This window comes from Lynx rufus, unplaced genomic scaffold (assembly GCF_022079265.1).
Source record: "Lynx rufus isolate CCGP_SWC_20201006 ecotype Redwood Valley unplaced genomic scaffold, mLynRuf1.p SCAF_5, whole genome shotgun sequence".
Classification (NCBI taxonomy): domain Eukaryota; kingdom Metazoa; phylum Chordata; class Mammalia; order Carnivora; family Felidae; genus Lynx; species Lynx rufus.
Genome location: NW_025814867.1, coordinates 112,312,019 through 112,331,098, shown reverse-complemented (window position 1 = coordinate 112,331,098; position 19,080 = coordinate 112,312,019). Strand labels below are relative to the sequence as shown.

At 38.2% G+C, this 19,080-nt stretch overlaps 2 protein-coding genes and 1 long non-coding RNA gene across 5 annotated transcripts in view; 2 read left to right on the top strand and 1 right to left on the bottom strand.

Annotated features, from left to right (window-relative positions):
* ST3GAL6 (ST3 beta-galactoside alpha-2,3-sialyltransferase 6) overlaps positions 1-8,494 on the top strand; it is a 54,671-nt gene extending 46,177 nt beyond the window's left edge. Inside the window, exon 10 of one of the 2 annotated variants that reach the window (XM_047098807.1) lies at positions 8,252-8,494. In XM_047098807.1, coding sequence (XP_046954763.1) covers positions 8,252-8,335 — 84 coding nt within the window. In that variant the 3' untranslated portion in view covers positions 8,336-8,494. Of the gene's footprint in view, positions 1-6,163; positions 8,228-8,251 lie in introns of those variants that run through there. The other variant, XM_047098813.1, reaches the window with a different exon arrangement.
* The window catches only part of DCBLD2 (discoidin, CUB and LCCL domain containing 2), an 87,837-nt gene that overhangs the window by 4,889 nt on the left and 63,868 nt on the right, over positions 1-19,080 (bottom strand). The window contains exons 7-14 of the mRNA XM_047098804.1: positions 18,046-18,086; positions 16,993-17,208; positions 16,126-16,250; positions 10,627-10,777; positions 9,749-9,835; positions 9,476-9,601; positions 6,234-6,327; positions 2,862-2,911 (exon numbers count right to left, since the gene is read on the bottom strand). Coding sequence (XP_046954760.1) covers positions 2,862-2,911; positions 6,234-6,327; positions 9,476-9,601; positions 9,749-9,835; positions 10,627-10,777; positions 16,126-16,250; positions 16,993-17,208; positions 18,046-18,086 — 890 coding nt within the window. The remainder of the gene's footprint in view (positions 1-2,861; positions 2,912-6,233; positions 6,328-9,475; positions 9,602-9,748; positions 9,836-10,626; positions 10,778-16,125; positions 16,251-16,992; positions 17,209-18,045; positions 18,087-19,080) is intronic.
* Positions 9,109-18,429, top strand: LOC124526081 (uncharacterized). Of its 2 annotated transcripts, XR_006965609.1 has the most exons (4): positions 9,109-9,325; positions 11,227-11,394; positions 15,282-15,476; positions 17,018-18,429. It is a non-coding gene; the product is annotated as an uncharacterized LOC124526081 (long non-coding RNA). The 2 variants fall into 2 exon arrangements; XR_006965610.1 differs by lacking the exon at positions 11,227-11,394.

Genomic DNA, 19,080 nt, shown 5'->3' with positions numbered 1-19,080 from the left:
CATGAAACAGTAACTCCCCATTCCCATTCTCCATCCCCCCTGGTCCCTGGCAACCACCATTCTATTTTCTGTCTCTATGATTTTGACTCCTTTAAGTACTTCATCTAAGTGGAATCACACAGTATTTGTCTTTTTGTATCTGGCTTATTTCACGTAGCATTATGCCCTCAAGAGCCACCCATCTTCTAGCGTATTGCAGAAAATCATTTTTAAGGAGAAATAATATTCCACTGCTTGTATACACATTTCACTTTTCCACTCATCAGCTGATGGGACACTTGGGTTGCTTCCATGTTTTAACTGTTGTGAATAACTCTGCTATAAAAACAGATGTACAATCAGGTCTTTGAGACCCTGCCTCTAATTCTTTAATTCCGGCATACCTGGAAGTGGAGCTGCTGGGTCATATTGTTAATTACTTTTCATTTTATGAGGAATTGCCACAGTGTTTTCCACAGCGCCCGAACCATTTTATAATTCCAACCACAGTGCACCAGTTTCAGTTTTTTGACAGGAGACATCCTAATGGGTATGAGATGTAATCTCATAGTTTTCATTTGGTTTTCCCTAAAGATTAGCAATGTTGAGCATCTTTTCATGTGCTTATTGGCCATCTACATATATTCTTTGGAGAGATGTCTATTCAAGTCATTTGCCTATTTTTGAATTTTGTTGTTGGTGTTGAGTTTTAGAAGTTCTCTATTCTGGATATTAATCCTTTAGCAGATACATGGTTTGCAAATATTTTCTCCCATTCTGCATGTTGCCTTTTTACTCTACGGATAGTATATTTTGATGCACAAAATTTTTAAATTTCCACGAAGTCCAATCTATTTCTTCTTTTGTTATTTGTGCATTGGTGACATGGCTAAGAAGTCATACCAAGTCCACTGTCATCAAGTTTTTGTCCTGTGTTTTTTTCTATCAATTTTATTGTTTAAGATATTACGTCTTGGTGTTTCATTTAATTTTTACAAATGGTGTTCAGCAGGAGCCCAACTTCATTCTTTCATATGTGAACATTCAATGTTCCCAGCACCATTTGTCACTACCCTAGTGGTCTTGGCATCCTTGCCAAAAATCACTTGTCCAGATTTGTGAGAGTTTATCTCTGGGCTCTCCACTCCACTGTTGTGTATGTGTGTGTTTATGCCAATATCACACTGTTTTGAAATCAGAACGTGTGAATCTCAGTTTTATTCTTTTTCAAGACTGTCTTGGCTATTCAGAGTCCCTTGAAATTCCATTGGAATTTCTGAATGGATTTTTCTATTTGTACAAAAAATGTCATAGGGATTTTGACAGGGATCGCTAATGAATCTATAGATGGCTTTGGTTAGTATTGACATGTTAACAGTATTAAATTTTCAATCCATGAACACTGGGTATGTTTCCATTTATTTAGGTCTTCTCAAATTTCTTTAGAAATGTTTTATCATTTGCATTACACAAGTCTTTCACTTCCTTGGTTAAATTAACTCCCAAGTATTTTATTCTTTTTGATGTTATTTTGTAAATGAAACTGTTTTTAGAATTTCCTTTTCAGATTATTGTTTATATATAGAAATGCAACTGATTTCAGTATATCCTTTAGTATATTTAGTATAGTATATCCTGCTACTCTACTCAGTTATTGGTGTTAATAGCTTTGTGTGCATGAGTGCATGCGTGTGTGTGTGTGTCATCTTTGGTAGGATTTTTCTTTTTTGAGAGATTTTTGGTTATTGACTCAATCTCTTCTATTTCTTTGTGAGTCTTGGTAGATTTTGTATTTCTGGAAATTTGTCCATTTCATCTAGGTTATGCAATTTTTTGGCATACAATTGTTCATAGTATTCTTATAATCCTTTTTATTTCTGTAGAATTGGAAGTGATGTCTCTACCTGCATTTCAGATTTTAGTAGTTTGACTCTTTTTTTCTTATTCCATCTAACTAAGTTTGTCAATTGTGTTGATCTTTTTGAAGAACTAACATTTAGTTTCACTGATTTTCTCTTTTCCATTCTCTATTTTGTTTCTCTAATCTTTATTATTCCTTCCTTCTGGTAGCTTTTGGTTTAGTTTGTTCTTGTTCAAAGAAATTCCTTAAATTATTATTTTTTTGATAGAATATCTAATGCAAAGTAGAACATGGTAGAAATATCTATTCAAAGCATATACAGAAGCAAATCATTGCTATTAAATTGCAGCCAGATATAATGTGCCTGTTGTAGGGTGGTTTTTTGGTAAGTTTTTCTGAAAAAATACTTCCCAAGATCTGCCTTGGGATGTTAGCAACACAGGATCTGCCCCTACCACTGCTCTTTTCTACCTTAGTCACAGCAGTGAACTCTTTTGGCTTCTAACAGTTGTTCCCATAGTGAGACTGGAAAGGGGGGAGAGCCTTAGGGGACCTCTGATGTCACCTCCAGCAATCTGCCACACACAGAAGGAATTAAGAAAATGGCAGCTCATTATGGCAGACCTCACGATTCTGAAACCGCGAGACTCCGCCTGGGAAATACCCACAGCAGAGGGACAAACACACACCATGTTACCAAAACCAGTCTTTCATACAGTGTTCACACAGGCCCCAAAGAAAGCTGGTCTCCTCAAAAAAACAGACACATGGGGCAAATCAGGTTGTCCAGAAAAAAGGAAGAGAGTGCATGCTACGGGAAATTCTTACTTTTCATTCTGTTACTTACTGACTACAAGAGATTGCACAGAAAAGTAAAAATGATCAGAATGTTAGAGGAACACCATTTTTCTAACAAGTGCTGGGGAGTTTATGTGGGCCTGAAAAGAACTTTCCTCTTTTACTACTGCCACCTAGGGAGGTGGGAGTTCCTTGATGGAAGGAGATGCAAAGTCATAGTTACCTGCCCGTTCCCAGTAAGGTAAGTCATAGGTGCCTTCAGTTTTTTTCTTTCTGGAAAAATACAGAGACAACATGTTAGCAAATAGAGTGAAGTCACTAGTAAGACAGCTCTGAATCTGCAGGATAAACACTAAAGTTAATAATTAGAAGTATACATTTCCATTCACTAATCTACCTGGGGGAAATCCTCTATTTCATTTGCCTTTCAAAGTCGCCACTGCTGGCTCATAAATTGGACTCTCAATAAATTTTAAACAACTATCTCCTGAGATAGTTATTTTGTTACCCAAGGTATTTCCCACTCAAGGGGTGAATGAAATGGAAAAGCTGAGTCCGCAGGTGATAAGAGTCAAACTAAAGACTTCGGGATGATGTGGGTTGTTATGGGAAAATTACGTTAGGTGTATTTTGGTTTCCAATACAAACTTTATAAATCAATTGATTCACAAAGTTCATAGAAAGAAACATCCCCACATTTGCTTCTGCATTGTTGTTTTTTCCAACTATCTGTTTTCCTTCCGTGGTCCTTTGTTCCCAAGAAGTTTATAGTGTCCTATATAAGCATCCCAGTTTATGTCAGTGCTATCTTAAACAGTGATAAGTGCCAGAGGGAGAAGAGGATGCTCCGTGCCTGGGGGGCAAAAGCCACACGTGCAATGAAGATTCTCCCTAGTCCACCCTTCAGAATTCAGACATATTTTCCCCAGGAGAAATCTCCCTCCTCCCCATTAAGAATTACTATCTACAGGGGTGCCTGGGTGGCTCAGTTGGTTGAGCGTCCGACTTTGGCTCAGGTCACGATCTTGTGGTTCGTGAGTTCAAGCCCCGCATCCGGCTCTGTGCTGACAGCTCAGAGCCTGGAGCCTGCTTTGGATTCTTGTCTCCCTCTCCCTCTGCCCCTTCCCTGCTCATGCTCTGTCTCGCTCTCTCAAAAATGAATAAATGTAAAAAAAAAAAAAAATTACTATCTACAAAGAGCCTTAAAAGGAAGTGTTCTGATTCAAGAATGTAAATCTAATTGAAATGAACACCCTGCAAGCTAAAGAAAATGCAGAAATTATTCTAGTGTATAATGAGGACAAGACAGTTATGTGATTTGCTCAAGACACAAATGTGGCTTTCTCAAAGAGCCCAAGCTGTGTGCTTTTCTTACTTGAAAACATTCTTCTCCAGGATAAGACTTTATTTGTATTAGAGATGTTAAAATCTTTCTCACTTTAAAGTCTGGCTATTATTTAAAACATGTCATTTTTTAAAAATATAATGTAAAATTTGTGGAAGAGGTGGTAGGCACTAAAGCTGTTAATTAAAAACTGAAGTGCAAAGTAAACAATAAAGGGCTGGCTTAATAGTTTTCTTCTTGAAAATCCTGTAATCATCCTAAGACTAAAAAGTAAAAGGAAACCAATAATCTTTTCTAAATGGAAGTCAGATACCTTATATAGCTAAGACAACAAATTAAGTCTGATTACTAGGCAAAGGTTGTGCTAGAAAAGATTTTATAATAATCTAAAGTGGCAAAGCCTCAGGTTATTTATTACATGTTAAGTGCTTAGAACAGGGGTGCTTACCATGAGTTAAGGGTTCAGTAGGTTGCAGCTGAGTTTATTATTATTCTCCTCCTGGCTATTTTCCACATCCCCTTCATGCATCTCTTACTCCTCGTGAAGTCAGTCATTAGCAATTTCAACCACATTCTTAGAAATAACTTCAGTTCTGTAGCTCAGACCTTTGGTCCTGAACAAGCATCTGTCTCTTGAGAATCTGAATATCCATAGGGTCCTTATGTGCCCGCTGATCTCAGGACTTGACTGCCGCCTCCCCGAAAACCTGACTCCCAATCCTTACCCTCTGTGCTTTAACCCTTGGGGACAGGAACTGACTGCCTGATAATATGTCCAGGGGCAGAGGTGGTTCAGAGTGTGGGCTCTGTGCTGTCAGGGCCCAAACTCCGCTCTGCTGCATATGCACCGGGTGACCTCGGACAAGTTATTCATGCTCTGTCTCTCTTTCTTCTTCTGTAAAATGGGATTTATAACAGTACCTGCTTCATTGGTCGTTTTGAGGATTAAGGAGTTAAAACACGTAAAAAAATTTAAAATAATGCCTAAAACCAGCTTTAATTTTCTATAAAAGCTAGCTGTTGCTGCTGTTCTCACTGTTACTGTTGCTTCTGTCCAGTTCCCTAAGAGCACTGTGAACTTTCTTCCCTGGACTTCCCTAAAGCCCTTGCTCTTCCTTTCCCTGATTCCCTCATAATAACTTGTTGGGTCTCTGCTCAGACAGCCTTCTTAAAACCATGAGTCCAGGACCACCTGCTTCTTCAACTTCCTCCCATGGCATATGCTGTGTGGTCAGTACTATCGCTGACCATTTCTGCATCGTTATTTTCTCCATCCTGTAAACTCTGGGGCTCACCACTCGACTCCCAGCGGTCAATACTTAGCACACGGCAAGAGCTCAAATATTTGCTTAACGAACAATGAAGTCATTCTCTTGCTCCACCAAACCTGTCCCTCCTGTCCTCTCCACTCATGACATCCCTACTGGTCCAAGCACACAAGCCTGAAACCTCGGATCATCCCGAGTCCCTCCTCCTTCCGTAGCAGCCAGTCGCGCATCATCTGATAATCTCACCTATGTGCTTCACCCTCCTCGATGACATCCTCATCCACAGACTGAGACCTGAATTTGTCTCCCCGAAGCTCCCGTCCCCAATCCAGGCCCAGGCCGCACCTCCACAGTTCCTCCTCGGTGCTCTCCCGTGCCAAGCCTGCACGTGAGGACTGGCTATCCCGCCTGGACTCCACAACTCTGTGCCTTCACTCAAGCACACAGTCTGGGCTGTTCCCTACCTTCCTCCATCTGGGCACATCCAGCGGTCTCTTTACGGCAAAACAAACTTGAGGCTCACTCTTCCCCGCAGAGAAGACTTCAGATAGTTCTCACGGTTCTCACACCTGTGTCTCCAGCCCTTCATAGTAAGTCCTCAAGGCATGTGCCAGTTCTTTATTCTGTGAGTGCCCTGGGCAGGACTAGGAGCCCTGCCTAACACCCGGGACACAGGAACGGTGTCTCTTTCTTTCAGGAGATATTACTAAGCACCTACTGTGTGTCAGGCTGTTCTTACTCATGTGTATATTCCAGCACGTAAAGCAGATTTTGCTATAATAAAGATGCGCAGTAAATGACTGTGCAATTGAACATACTCTTGTTTTATGAAAAGGAGAAACAATGTATTTTTACTTTAATAACTACCTTAACTTTCCTTCTCAAAAAGGTGACTGGTAGTTTATCTTCTAGATTTAGTGTATACATCACATTTGGAAACAACCCTCCGAGGCCCCATCAGGGGAGCTAGCTACGTACTGACCTGCTCCTCCAATGCCAGGCACACACCACCGTGAGGATAAGGGTGCTGAGCACCATGACGAGCACCGGCACCAGGACCGCAGCCAAGGCGACATCTGCAAACACATCAAAGGCAGACTTGGGAAGGGAAAGCGGGAAGGTTCCCCAGGTCATCCCTCAAAGCTTTTGTGTCTCAAAAGCTACCGTTCACAATATTTATGAAATGAGACCGGGCAAGTGTTGGTAATGGCAGAAGCCTTCACAGACACACAGAAGCCTTCACAGACACTTCTCTCACACTATTTGCTTCACCTTTGTACACGCTTAAAATTTTTCATTGTGACTTTTTAAATCACCAAGACAAACTGAAAGGCAAATAAAAAACTCAGAAAATATCTTTCTGAATATGTGGTAAAGGATTACTATCATTTATATATTACAGAACATCCAAGTCAAAAACAAACAATAGAAAAATCAGAGATGATTGAGCAATACAATGAAAAAACACAAGTGGCCATTCAACATGTTAGCATTACTAGTAATCACAGAAACAGAAGTTAAAGCAAGAATGAGATGCCATTTCTGTTTATCGAATTGGCAAATATTTATAACAATTGCTAGGAAAAGTTATTAGGAAACAGTTATTTTTATAGGACTTTACATTGATACTTTCTGTATCATTTTGGGGCAATACGTATAAAAATCAATTACTTAGCAATTCCATGTCTAGAATTTATTCTTAGAAAAAAAATTAAGACAACATTCAAAGATGCATTTTTAAGATGGTCTGTTTCTGTATCTGCAAAAGAATGAAAAACTGGAAATAATCCAAATGCTCAACAATGAAAGGGAATAAATACATCACGGTGTCCTCATAGTAAAATATTATCCAGCAATTGGAAATGATATTGTAACATGATGGGGAAAATATTTATAGACAGGGGACAGCAACAATGTAGTGTTAAGTATAAAAAAAAGCCAATGTGCATGAACAGGGCAGAAAGTGACAATGCTTGAGCCTGCAGGGACCAGGAGATCATTTAATCCCCTTATCTCCCTCCACAGATAAGGAAGTCTGGGCCCAGATACAGAAAATGGTCCACCTCAGGTCATTTGAGCCATCAGTTTCTTCCCTAATCTGGCAACCGCTGATGCCTGCTGGGGGCTAAGCACCAGACACTGTGTTGGGCCTGACCCACAGCATCTATTGTACCCTTATAAATATAGCCAAAAGAGAAAAAGAGGCTGCTGATACAGGAGGAGAGGATAACGCATAACCTGAGGCCTCTGAGGGCTGGGTGGATAGGAACACGGGCAGAGGTGGATCAGCCCTGGGCAGGACTAGGAACTCCGCTCTTCAACGCAGCGGAAAGAGGGTACAGGTGAGTTTGCAGGCTCCACAGATCGGGAGTGTCCTTCTAATTGCTTCTACTTTCTTCATAAAGTTGAAGAGGTAACTGAGAGTAACTAAAGAATCTCTGGGTCAAGGGTTTGAAAAATATGGAAAAGTGACTGTTGAGAACAGAAAGAGCTAACCAGAGAAACAAAATGACCACGGGCTGGTGCTGAGGGCCCCCCGGAGGGAGGATTCAGGAAGACACAGGGGCACAAATCTGACCATGATATGATTTTCTCCAGCATCACTCTCAGCCTGGATGTAAAAATGGAAAAGAAGTGCATAAAACAGGCATCATCACTCAGGCTAGAAAGCACTAAGAATTCAGAAAAATAAATGTGCTTTATCCCTAAAAATGTATAACTGGAGAGAGAACCATCAGGTTCAGGTGGATACAGGTCGATTTAATCAGAGGTTTAAAAAATCTGCTTAGGTTCACAAAATAAAACATCTACACAGTACCATCCCACAGAAAAGGAGACAAGGAATCTTTAACTGGAAAGACCTCTACATTCTTTTATTCTTTTGAAGAATCCTAGCTCTGGAAGAAAATGCTTTAAGGATACTTTTAGTCTTGAGATTTTAAGATTCTATAATCAGATTTTAAGACAAGCAATACTTTAAATGGCTGTTCTTCCATCCAGGCATGTGGCCTGGAATTCTGCCCAAACAGATTTCTTCTGCAGACTGGTAAGAAGCTTTGTGGGACACTGAGATCTCATCTCTAAGAAGTCTTGCTTCTCTTCAGCAGCATGAGAAAGAAAATGGTCTGTTTAGAAAATACCTTAGAAGAAGTGAAAGAAAGTGACATGTGGAAAGCTGGGAGACAGTTACCTGCATCGGGCAAATTTTCAGAGAATGAATAAAGTTCTGTGTGGCACAAGTTAGTTGGAATGAATTACTTCCTCATCTCTGCATGGTCCTGAAAATGCTTTATCTGCCAACACCGAAATTAATTCCTCTGACACTGATGGTTTTTTCTGAGTCCAACTGAAATTTTGTTTTTCAACAACTAGTAAAATCAAAGTACTATGTTTCATACGTGTTAATACCTTATTTATCATTCATAAAACCTGAAAGTAAATCCTACTACATTTATATTTATAACCGGAAAAAACTGATGGTAAACATTTTTAAAACAGAGACCAAAGTTTTTTAATGAACATGTTAACTCACAGTACTTTTTAAAAAGTGTTAGTTTTCACCAAAACTTATTTTTCACCCCCCCCTTTTTGCCACCAAATTTTCTCTCCAACAAATTAATATATAACGAAAATTATATATATTTTCTTAATATATATAAGAAAAAACGTTTGTTTCCTGCAATGGTTTTATTTTTTTTTCATTTTTTTTTTAATGTTTATTTATTTTTGAGACAGAGAGAGACAGAGCATGAATGGGGGAGGGTCAGAGAGAGGGAGACACAGAATCTGAAACGGGCTCCAGGCTCTGAGCTGTCAGCACAGAACCCGACGCGGGGCTCGAACTCACGGACCGCGAGATCATGACCTGAGCCGAGGTCGGCCGCTTAACCGACTGAGCCACCCAGGCGCCCCGTTTTTTTTATAAATAGAGACTACTTGTGTTTGGCTGTGGTGGGGAAAAAAATCACAAGAGAAGACCCAGAATATAGCAGCCATCTCTAAATATTTAAAGAACAATTCTACATGGCACTGGAGAAGAGAAATCAGAGCGATGCAACCAGTCTCTTCTCTAAGGTAAGGAGTAAACATTTTTGGCTCTTCTTAAAAAACAGTTAAGAGGAAAAGAAGCTGAGGGTTTAAAAACCGGACGTGTTTCTGAAAATTGAAATTACAAGCAAAATAAAACGCGACCACGTAACGGGTGCTAATGTGGGGGCCTGGTACCTTTGGTTACATTCGGAGTCACGGTGGTGTTTCGGATATCAGGAGTGGCAGTTGTTTGCTCCGTCTGTGCAGGAAACTCATTGCTACTACGAGGCTGTAGTGGCTGAGTAAATTTGGGGGCTCGACCTTGAAAAAAGTTTCAAATACTCTTTATTCTTTTGTCTACAACAGCTTGATTAAAACAAACTTCTTTTACAATGCTTTTAATATGTTTTTGGAAAATTATACCACAATCCAGGGACCACCGCATTCTCACACATGAAGCAGGCATACCTTTGGCTATTTTTGGAGGGGTTGTGGTGTTTCTGAGGTCATTGCTGTTTCGAGGAGGTGGAGTTTGAGTAAGTTTTGGAGGACGACCTTGAAAAACGGTTTAGAAAAGTTGAGACATTTTGCTTATGAGAGTCATAGTTAAAAACAGTCATTTAAATGTCTCCAACGTTCCCTAGAGTAGTTATTTCTGCTCAGTGATTTTAAATCTCGGAGAGCAATATGTCAGAAGGATAAATATACTATGCGTTAAATGTACAAACTTACTAGGATTTCTCACTTTTTGAGATAATTATATTCTCTTAAAATAATTTCCTTAGCGAGGAGAAAACGGAGGAGGTGAATAATGTTTAAAGCTACAGAATGATCATCACAGTCTGACACACTACTCATTCAAGTCACTTAAGAAACATTTGAGGGCCCACTGCGTGGGGCCATTCTGGTAGGTTTTGGAGGTACGATAGGAAACAAAGTATTAAAATATTATGTAATTGCAGGGAAGTTATTTCCGCTTCTAATTTATTCAGAGGAAAAGGCACTTGGACTAAGCTTACTGTTATATCATCAGTGTTTGTGATACAGTATATTATGCTACATGAGTCCTGATTAAAAATTAAGATTGAGACTATGCCTGAAAAAAATCGCATTATATTATCTCATCGATGATATTCTCTCTCTTCTTCCACCTGTAACCTTTGAAACCATTCTGATAACTAAGTTTTTAATAGAATAATTATTTCTTTGTAAAATTTCTTTAAGAAGATATTATAATTAAAAGCTAAACACTCACATTGTCGTTTCTTATTTTCTCTGAGAACAGCAAAGCCATTTTAAATGAATCCAGTAAAAATAACATATCTTAAAACATACTATCACTTTACCTTTAGGAATAAACTGACATCCAAGAAGTTCCATTTTCATGGCAATTTTCTGCTGCCATTGGGTAGGATTCACTCTAATAAAACGTGCAATAATTGGTGGCAAAAAGTTATTACGCACATCCTGGTGATAATCTTTGTTTCCTTGAAATATCTTTAAAAAACAACAAAAAAATGGTTCTTTACATCAGCAGAGGTCAGGGCTAAATTGTTCCACTGAAACATGTTTTTATTTTTTTTTTTGCTCTGGGCCTTAAATGAGATCTGTAAGGTATAACAGTAAGAATTAATTTCTCACAAGATAAATGAATCATAATTTGGACAAACTATTAAGAAACTGCACATTCTTCATCAAAAACTTATAAAAACATTGAATACGAAAATGATTTTAAGATGATTCAAACATAACAAAAATGTTAACTTGGCAATTTGGGAAGAGGGCTTTAATTTCAATGAGTTTCATTCCATTAATAAATCAGTAATTCTAGTGTAATTACCAACTATTTAAATATATTAAGTTTCTTTTCAAAGTAAAGCATAAGTGAACATACAATATCTTAGAGGAAATGCTTTACTGTGTACTTTTCATAATTTTTCTTTCAGAAGAGAGAAAGTGAACGCACACTAAGGAATACAGAAGTTATATACCTCCACCTACTGGATAAACTACATAAAGACACTTCCCACATTAACCATTTTCATCTTGTGTTGCTATCTGAACCAGAAAAGTGATTCTGAAACACTGCTCCCTGCCGAATATAATGATCTTAGGTAAACAGCAACAAATGTATTATAGGTATCATATGAATAGTCTTTAGATAAAAATACTATTTCAATGGACTATCCCATTCCCTCAACCATTTCAAGGAAATAATGCTAGTATGGAACACTGCAAGAGCTCTTATTTACAAAGCATTTTCATTTAATTAACTCAAATGTTCTTCACGACAGCCCGATGTAACAGGCAGAACTCAGAAAGCTGAAGCTCACAGAATGTAAATGGACTGCATAACCAGTCAATGACACGAGCAGTGACTTGAGTCTGACTTAATTACAGGGCTCCACTAAGCAAAAAGTCCTTGCTCCTTCAGGCTAAATCACCTGGTTAGTTTCTAAAGACTATTACTAAATCGGTATCTGCCTAAAATCAAAGTACTTTCTATCTTATCAGTTCATGTTGCAGCAGATAAATAAATGTTTAGCTCTTCCATCAAGTCATGTCTGGATATTATGGCTGTTTTATTTTGGCTGGTTCACATAGCATTAGACTAAACTTCTAAGACGTGTTAATAGCCTTCATTTTCTACAAGGGCTGAAGTTGTAACAGTCTCCACCACAGATTGTTTCTTTACATGCAACTGAAGATTTAAGGGGAAACTCTCGACAGATCCTAGAAGTGTCTCTCTCTCTGCAGTTCTCTTCTTTATTTCCTCAGAAATAAAATAAAAGCAATTATTTGTTGTCTACTGTATTAGTGGAACAGGAACAATAGTTTAGACATAAAAACTAACCCTGAGATCTTACTCCACACTAGAGTTTCATTTTTATAGAAAACCTTAAAGGATAAAGATTTTATATAAACTAAGTAAAAAAGACTTGCTCTGATCTTTGACCATTTATTATAAGACCCTGTGTGTAAAGAGGTCTGTAAGGTGTCATGAGGATAAAAATGGAAATGGAAGTCAAAGTTCCCACTCTCAAGGAACTTAAATTTTACTGGATATTACCACACACAAATATGGCAGCTATTCAAAAGCAACATGTTATCAAGTTGTATATACATTCCCATTTTTTTTTTTTTTTTGCTGGTTAAACATTTATTTTGAAAATTCATTTGGTGATTAGATGATAAACAGAAAATGAGCCAGTATCTTCTACTTTTTATCATTTCTTTAAGCTCTGAAAAACCACAATAAGACACAATGTCATACATATGGACAGAGTAATACAAACCAACGCTTAAAGAAGAGCTGGGGATGTTATTATTCTCTGAGTAGGTGTGATTCACCAGGAATTGGTCAAGGGCTTCAAGTTAGTACTATGAGCACCTCCTATGTGCAGAGATTCACTTCAGAGCCGTGAATCTGAGCTTCTAACACCAGATTTCCGGAAGAGCCACCCACACAGCGGCCAATCAGGATTTCTATGCCAGTGGCCTGTGTGTCTCCTGGTTTATTTCAGGGGCCAGGAGCACTCCTAGCCTGAGGCTTGGTTCTTCCCCTAAGAAGTCATTTGCTCTGATGCAGATGCCATGCCAAGGGATAGTGACTCGTTCAACCCTCACCACTGGGTTGGCAGCATTTCAGAGCTGAAGCTTTCATCAGGGGGCTCTGGGCTTTGAAAGGAAGGACAACATTCTATTGTTCTTTAGGTACATTCCCATCTACTGAAAAGAAAACCAAAAGCTGTCTCAGTCTGTATGTGCTCATCATGCATGTGTGCATGCTTATTTAGAAAGGGTGTGAAAACAGAATATACCAATTACTCTGGAGTTGGAGGTAGATGAGGGAGCAGATGGGCTAATGTAAGTGAGCCAAGAGATTGGTATTTTATATAATTCAATGTAAAGACTTCTACTTCTATCCAGGACACTAATAGAGACTAAATTTATTCTTTGACCTGAACATCTGAAAAAAATAGATACAATATATAAAACAATGGTTTTTAAACGTGGGACAAAAGGCAGTACAGGGCAATATTCCCTGAGAGAAGAGAAACACACGAGGTGAACCCTTCTATTGCCCCAATACTGTCTGGAGAGAGCCTTCGTGTCTCAGTGAATTGAGAACACAAAGCTCAGAGATGGAGAGGCCAAGCCAGCTAGAATTCGCAAGACAGGGTATAGGAGAGAAAAGAACTGCAGAGAAAGAGAGACTTCTAGGATCTGTAGGGAGTTTCTCCTTAACTCTTCAGTTCCATGTAAGGAAACTATCTATGGATGGGAAAAGAACCACTGAAAAGGAGTCCTTTTCAGGGTTGGGAACAGCACATGTTACCAACAGACAGTGTGAAGAAAACTCATTTATACATGGGACTTTGGGTTGAGTACTTGGAACACTATTGTCTCTGTAGTAGAAAAAAAATCTGAACTAAAAGCTGCTCAGGTCCTGCCTAACAAAGCTAAAACGTAAACCTCAAAAAGACCAAACAATTCCCAAGTAACCTAACTGCATACCAGAATAAAGCTAAAAATATTTGAGTAATAAAAAACACTAGCACCAAACAATGTAAAAGTTCACAATGTCTGGCAACCAATCAAAAATTACCAGGCATGTAAATATTTTACATAATACCCATCAACACAAAAAGACCCACACGGGAGCACCTAGGTGGCACAGTTAAGGGTCCAACTTTTGATTTTGATCTCACAGTTTGTGGGATCATGTCCACGTCAGACTCTGCGCTGACAGCGTGAAGCCTGCTTGGGGTTCTCCCTCCCTCTCCCTTGCATCCTCCCTGCTTGCTCCCGCTCTCCCCTCTCTCTCAAAATAAACTTAAAAAAGACCCACATGTGACACATTAGTAGACAGAATTAGCAGATAAGGGCATTAAAAGAGTTATCATATACTCCATATGTTTTAGAGGTGGAAAAAAGCATGAGAATGTTCAGGAGAGACTTGAAAAAAATTTTTAGAAGCCCAAAACTGAAAATTTTGAGGTAAAAATACAACACAGAAGATAAAAATACACTGGACAGGATTAATAGATTAGATGTTACAGAACAGATTAGTGAACTTGAAGGTAAAACAATAGAATTTTCCAAACTAGAACAAGGAGATTAAAAAAAAAAAAATGTGTAGAGCACCAGTGAATTGTGAGACATCTGCAAGAGTCATAATATTCATGTAGTTAGAATTAGAGAAGCAACATATTTGAGAAAAAATGGCCCACAATCTTCCAAATTTGATGCAAATTATAACCAACAGATCCAAGAAGCTCGAAAAAGCCCAAGCAGAAGAAACACGAAGACAACTACACAAAGGGACATCATAATCAAACTGCTTAAAACAGATGATAAAAAGAAAATCTTAAAAGCAGCTAAGGAATAAAAAGCCACATTACCTATTCAGGAACAAAGGAATTCTCACTGGAAACAACGCATACCAGAAAACAATGGAGGGAAAAACTACATCAACCTAGGTTTCTATACTTAATGAAATCATCTTTCAAAAATGAAGCAAAAAAGAAAGTCTTTTTCAGAAATATAATTCAATAGTGCTAGATGTTTTTATAATAGGAGCATGGATAATTCTTATAATTTCAAAAAATTAACTATATTCCACAAGTATAACAAATATTCTACAAATAAGTACAGATGTGCTCAGAGTAAAAAGTAGCCAAGTTTGGGGTTAAGCAGAAGAAGATAAGTATAAAGACAATACTGTTATATACTCAATGGGTAGAGCCTCACCAAAGATGAAGGTCATGTGATATCAAACAGAAAAGAGGGAAGACGACCTTGAATAACAACCAAAGAGTTTAGATCCATATGACAGATTATAGGAAGCCCCTGGAGTTTTCTGACTAGAGAGGTAAGTGGTAACTGAAGATATATTAGCAAATCATACATATGATAGAGAACTGACAGCATCATATAGTTGAAATTAAACTCAGGGAAGTTTCACTAAAAAAAATTGTGCTTACAATTTCAATTCTAGGTGATAAGAAATCCTCCCTCCTTGAGCACAAGGATTCGCCCAGTTATAAGATCTTTGTGGTGGATCACGAGCCAGAGGTACTTCTGCCTACTCCCCATCCGTTATCATCTGCTCTGGACCATTTCTGCATTATCACAGTCTACTAACTAAAACAACAATTTCATAATTACCACAGAAGTTAAGAAAATTCTTCAGGTAGGAAAAAAAAAATAGAAGTTTCCTAAGACAAAATTTGGGGAGGTAATCTTGAAATGAACTTTCAAATCTATATCCTACACTATAATGTACTTTTGCCTTTAGCTTTTGTCTTTTGTCCCCCCCTGGCCTACAGAAAAGAAATCTGGGAACAAAATTAGGCTCTCCATCATTCTTTGGATTAATAAGAAAATCTTAAGAAATTACAAGTTCATTTTTAGGATTTCTTTTTTTTTTTTTTTTTGTAAGTTACCACTACTTACTCAAAGTCATTCATGTAGGCTCTACGCCCAACGTGGGGTTTGAATTCATGATCCTGAGATCAAGAGTCACATGCTCTACCACTGAGCCAGCCAGGCAGTCCTCCTTTTTAGAACTTCTTCATAAAGTATCTAAACAATTGAGTTAAAAATGTAGTGAAAAACATCAGGAAAGTACTTACCCTTAAAATAATTAAAAAGGACCTGGAACCACTAAGAATTTCCTAACCACAGTTAGAAGAGTAAAGAAAGCTAAAAACCAACACAAGGTAAAATAACCAGAAGAAAGCAAAGGCCAAATGATAACCAACGTTAACATCACACAGGAGAGCTTCCTTGACTTTTGGTAAAGGCCCATTTTTAAAATAAAACCATGGTAATCATTTTACCTTATCCTGCTCCACACCAGGCTCTCTGTACACCGTCCATCTCTGTCCATCATCGCTGTATAGAATTCTGTAGGCTGACACATAGTAATTGTGTTCCACCATGGTGGAGCCAGTGGTTACGATGCCTAAGGAACGCAGAGTGGCTTTCATTAGTGTGCACGGTGTGATCCTTGAAGTTCGTTCAGCATTGAAGCCCAAATACCTAAAGTGCACTGACCAGACATTTTTGCCAGTAGCACATTACCGTCTCTAAGGGCCAGGTTTCATTATAATAGTAAATAAATCTTTGGCTCTGTTCCCTTGTAGAGACACATGAATTATGGGTGTACATAAGGAAAGGACTATTCTGTTTTGACAGCTTGTGTTCACATCACTGTAAAATATATCTTATCTACCAAGTAACAACGACCCCCTGGGAAGGAACAGATTAAAACGATTCTTTTTTTTCAGAACCAAATCGACATAAATCTTTAACAAAAATTACTTAACCCAATTCTAATCAATTATTCTAACCATCTGATGAACTGCTCCAAATAAATTTGTATTCAGCACATGAAGAGTATTATTTATAGCACTTAAAATGAACTTCTTGAACATAAATTTCTTTTAACGACTATAAGAGATGTCAAGATCACTTAACTGAAACAGTACCTTAAAAGAATCTTATTACAATGAAAAAGCAAAGTTAATAAAAATCAAATACCAACCCCTCTCCTCTGCCATGTTTCATAAAACCACCTACAGTAATATTTAACACCATACAATTACATTTGCAGTGACATAATTTTCTATGAAAATCTTCGATGTTATCAGGTTTCTGAATAAAATCAGAACCAGGAATCATTCTAGAAAAGTATGTCTCCCAACCTGTTATCTTCTTTTCTTTATTCAGATCTATTTGTAACCACTGATACTCATCAGCGGCAAAAGCAGCCCAAGGAGGTCCGGGTTGCTTCAGCCTGGCTTTCTCGGGTTTCCAGCTGTTCTCCCGCCCTGTGTGGTCAGTCCACTCCAGCACAGACGATGCTGTTATCTGCGCATCGGCAATCACCCCGGATTCCATCCCCAGTGTGCCGTAACAGCCTGAAACGACAGAGACAGTAATGTGGTTTCCAGAAATAAACTCAAAAATAAACTCAAAACACTGTATAAATGTGCTCATTGGAAACTTTCTTATTGTACATGTAATTAATATATACTATGCTAATAACACACTGTAATACAGAAATTTCAAAAGTAGGCGATGTTCTTGGTTCTATGTCTTTGTGTCTTGTCAGGAAATGGACAGACATATTTATTCACAAGCAATAGCCATTAGTTTAGCAGCAATGCATTATCCTCTTTCTGGGACACTGTCTTCAGACCAGTGGATGACGCACTCCCTACTGCCTTCAGGTGTTTGCTCAGGTGTCACTTTCTCCACGAGGGCTTCCCTGACTCCACTTAAAACTCCAGACCAGTCCCTCCTGCACTGCCTATCCTCTTTTCTTGACTTACTTTTCTACGTTTTCTATAATATTATAAAGAGTTATTTATAATTTATTTATAATTTATTATTTATTTATAATTTATCCACTGTTTCCTGTCAATCTCACAATACCAGTATTTAAGCACCAGGAAAGGAGGATTTTGTCTATTCTGCTCACTTTTGTTTCACTAGCACCAGAACAGTGCCTGAAAAATCAAAGATGCTCATAAATATATTCTGTTGAATTAATTACTTGTTCAGACATAGTGAAAAAATCACCTTTCCTAAGGAACTTCCCAATAATATAAAACCTTCAGTTATTCCATCCATTGTATTAGTGTGACATATGAAAAAGTGCAAAAAAACAGCAATTGGCACACTGCATGACAGTGTTTAAAAAATATTAACAATTACACAATTATAGTAGGTTACAAAGTCCATGAAAGGCTTACCACTTGTCTTAAATGTAAAAAGACTTGTAGATAAGTGTCCCCTGAAAGAGAGAAAGGTTTTTCTTGGTGACACTCATATATTGACTTCCCCATATTTGTCTTAGTAAAACTTTTTCTTTTGTTTTTATTTTACTATATAAAGAACTAAGGATAGTCTATGGCCATTAAACAACTGATACTGTTCTCAGCCCTCCCCCCCACCAAAAAAAAGTCTGATTTCAAAACAACTTCTGAAATCAGAATAACTTCTGAACTCAGCATAAACAACTTTCTCTACAAGTATCTAGTGCCTGTATCACACATGAAATGTGCAAGTATGCCCATGTAACCTTTAATATGTACTTATTTTATTTATCTTTCATGGAAATAAACGGATTCCTCAAACTTTTATGTGTCATTTGCTTTTGTTGCAAGTACATTGTAACTCTCAGAGAATGAGGCTCAAGTTTCCTGGGGTAAACAGAAAAAAAGCTGGCTACAAATAAGAGAGCTTGCACTTGTTACAGGAATAAGCACAGCTCAGAACAAGTTTAAGCTGCAACCCAGCACCGCATCTGGATTTCAAAGTAACAGGCAAGTTAAGTGCAGTGGGAAGAATGGAGGGGGAGGGGAACACGTGACTAGTTTACCAAGGACTCTAAAGAACCTGGGGGGATAAAATCATCAGTGTATGCTCCTGCCTTCAGCACTACATTCAAACCATTATTCCAAATGGATGTGACCCACCCTTATTTTTTTCTTAAGGTATGAAAGGAAGAGAACTGATGAAAAAAATTCTTCCTAAAGGTAGAAGAGGGGAAAGGAATGAAAGAGTCTGCGTAAAATCATCTAGAAGAAACCAAGAGATGGAAAGGTAGCTAAGTCTATACCAGGGATGGGCAAATGATATTTCATACAGGGCCTATTTTGTATGGCCAGGGAGCCAAAAATGGTTTCTGTATGGTTAAAAAGCTTTAAATGAACCGAAAAAGAGTAAGTGACCAGGGACATGTGGCACATAAAGCCCAATATATGTGCGAGCTGGTCCTTTGCAGA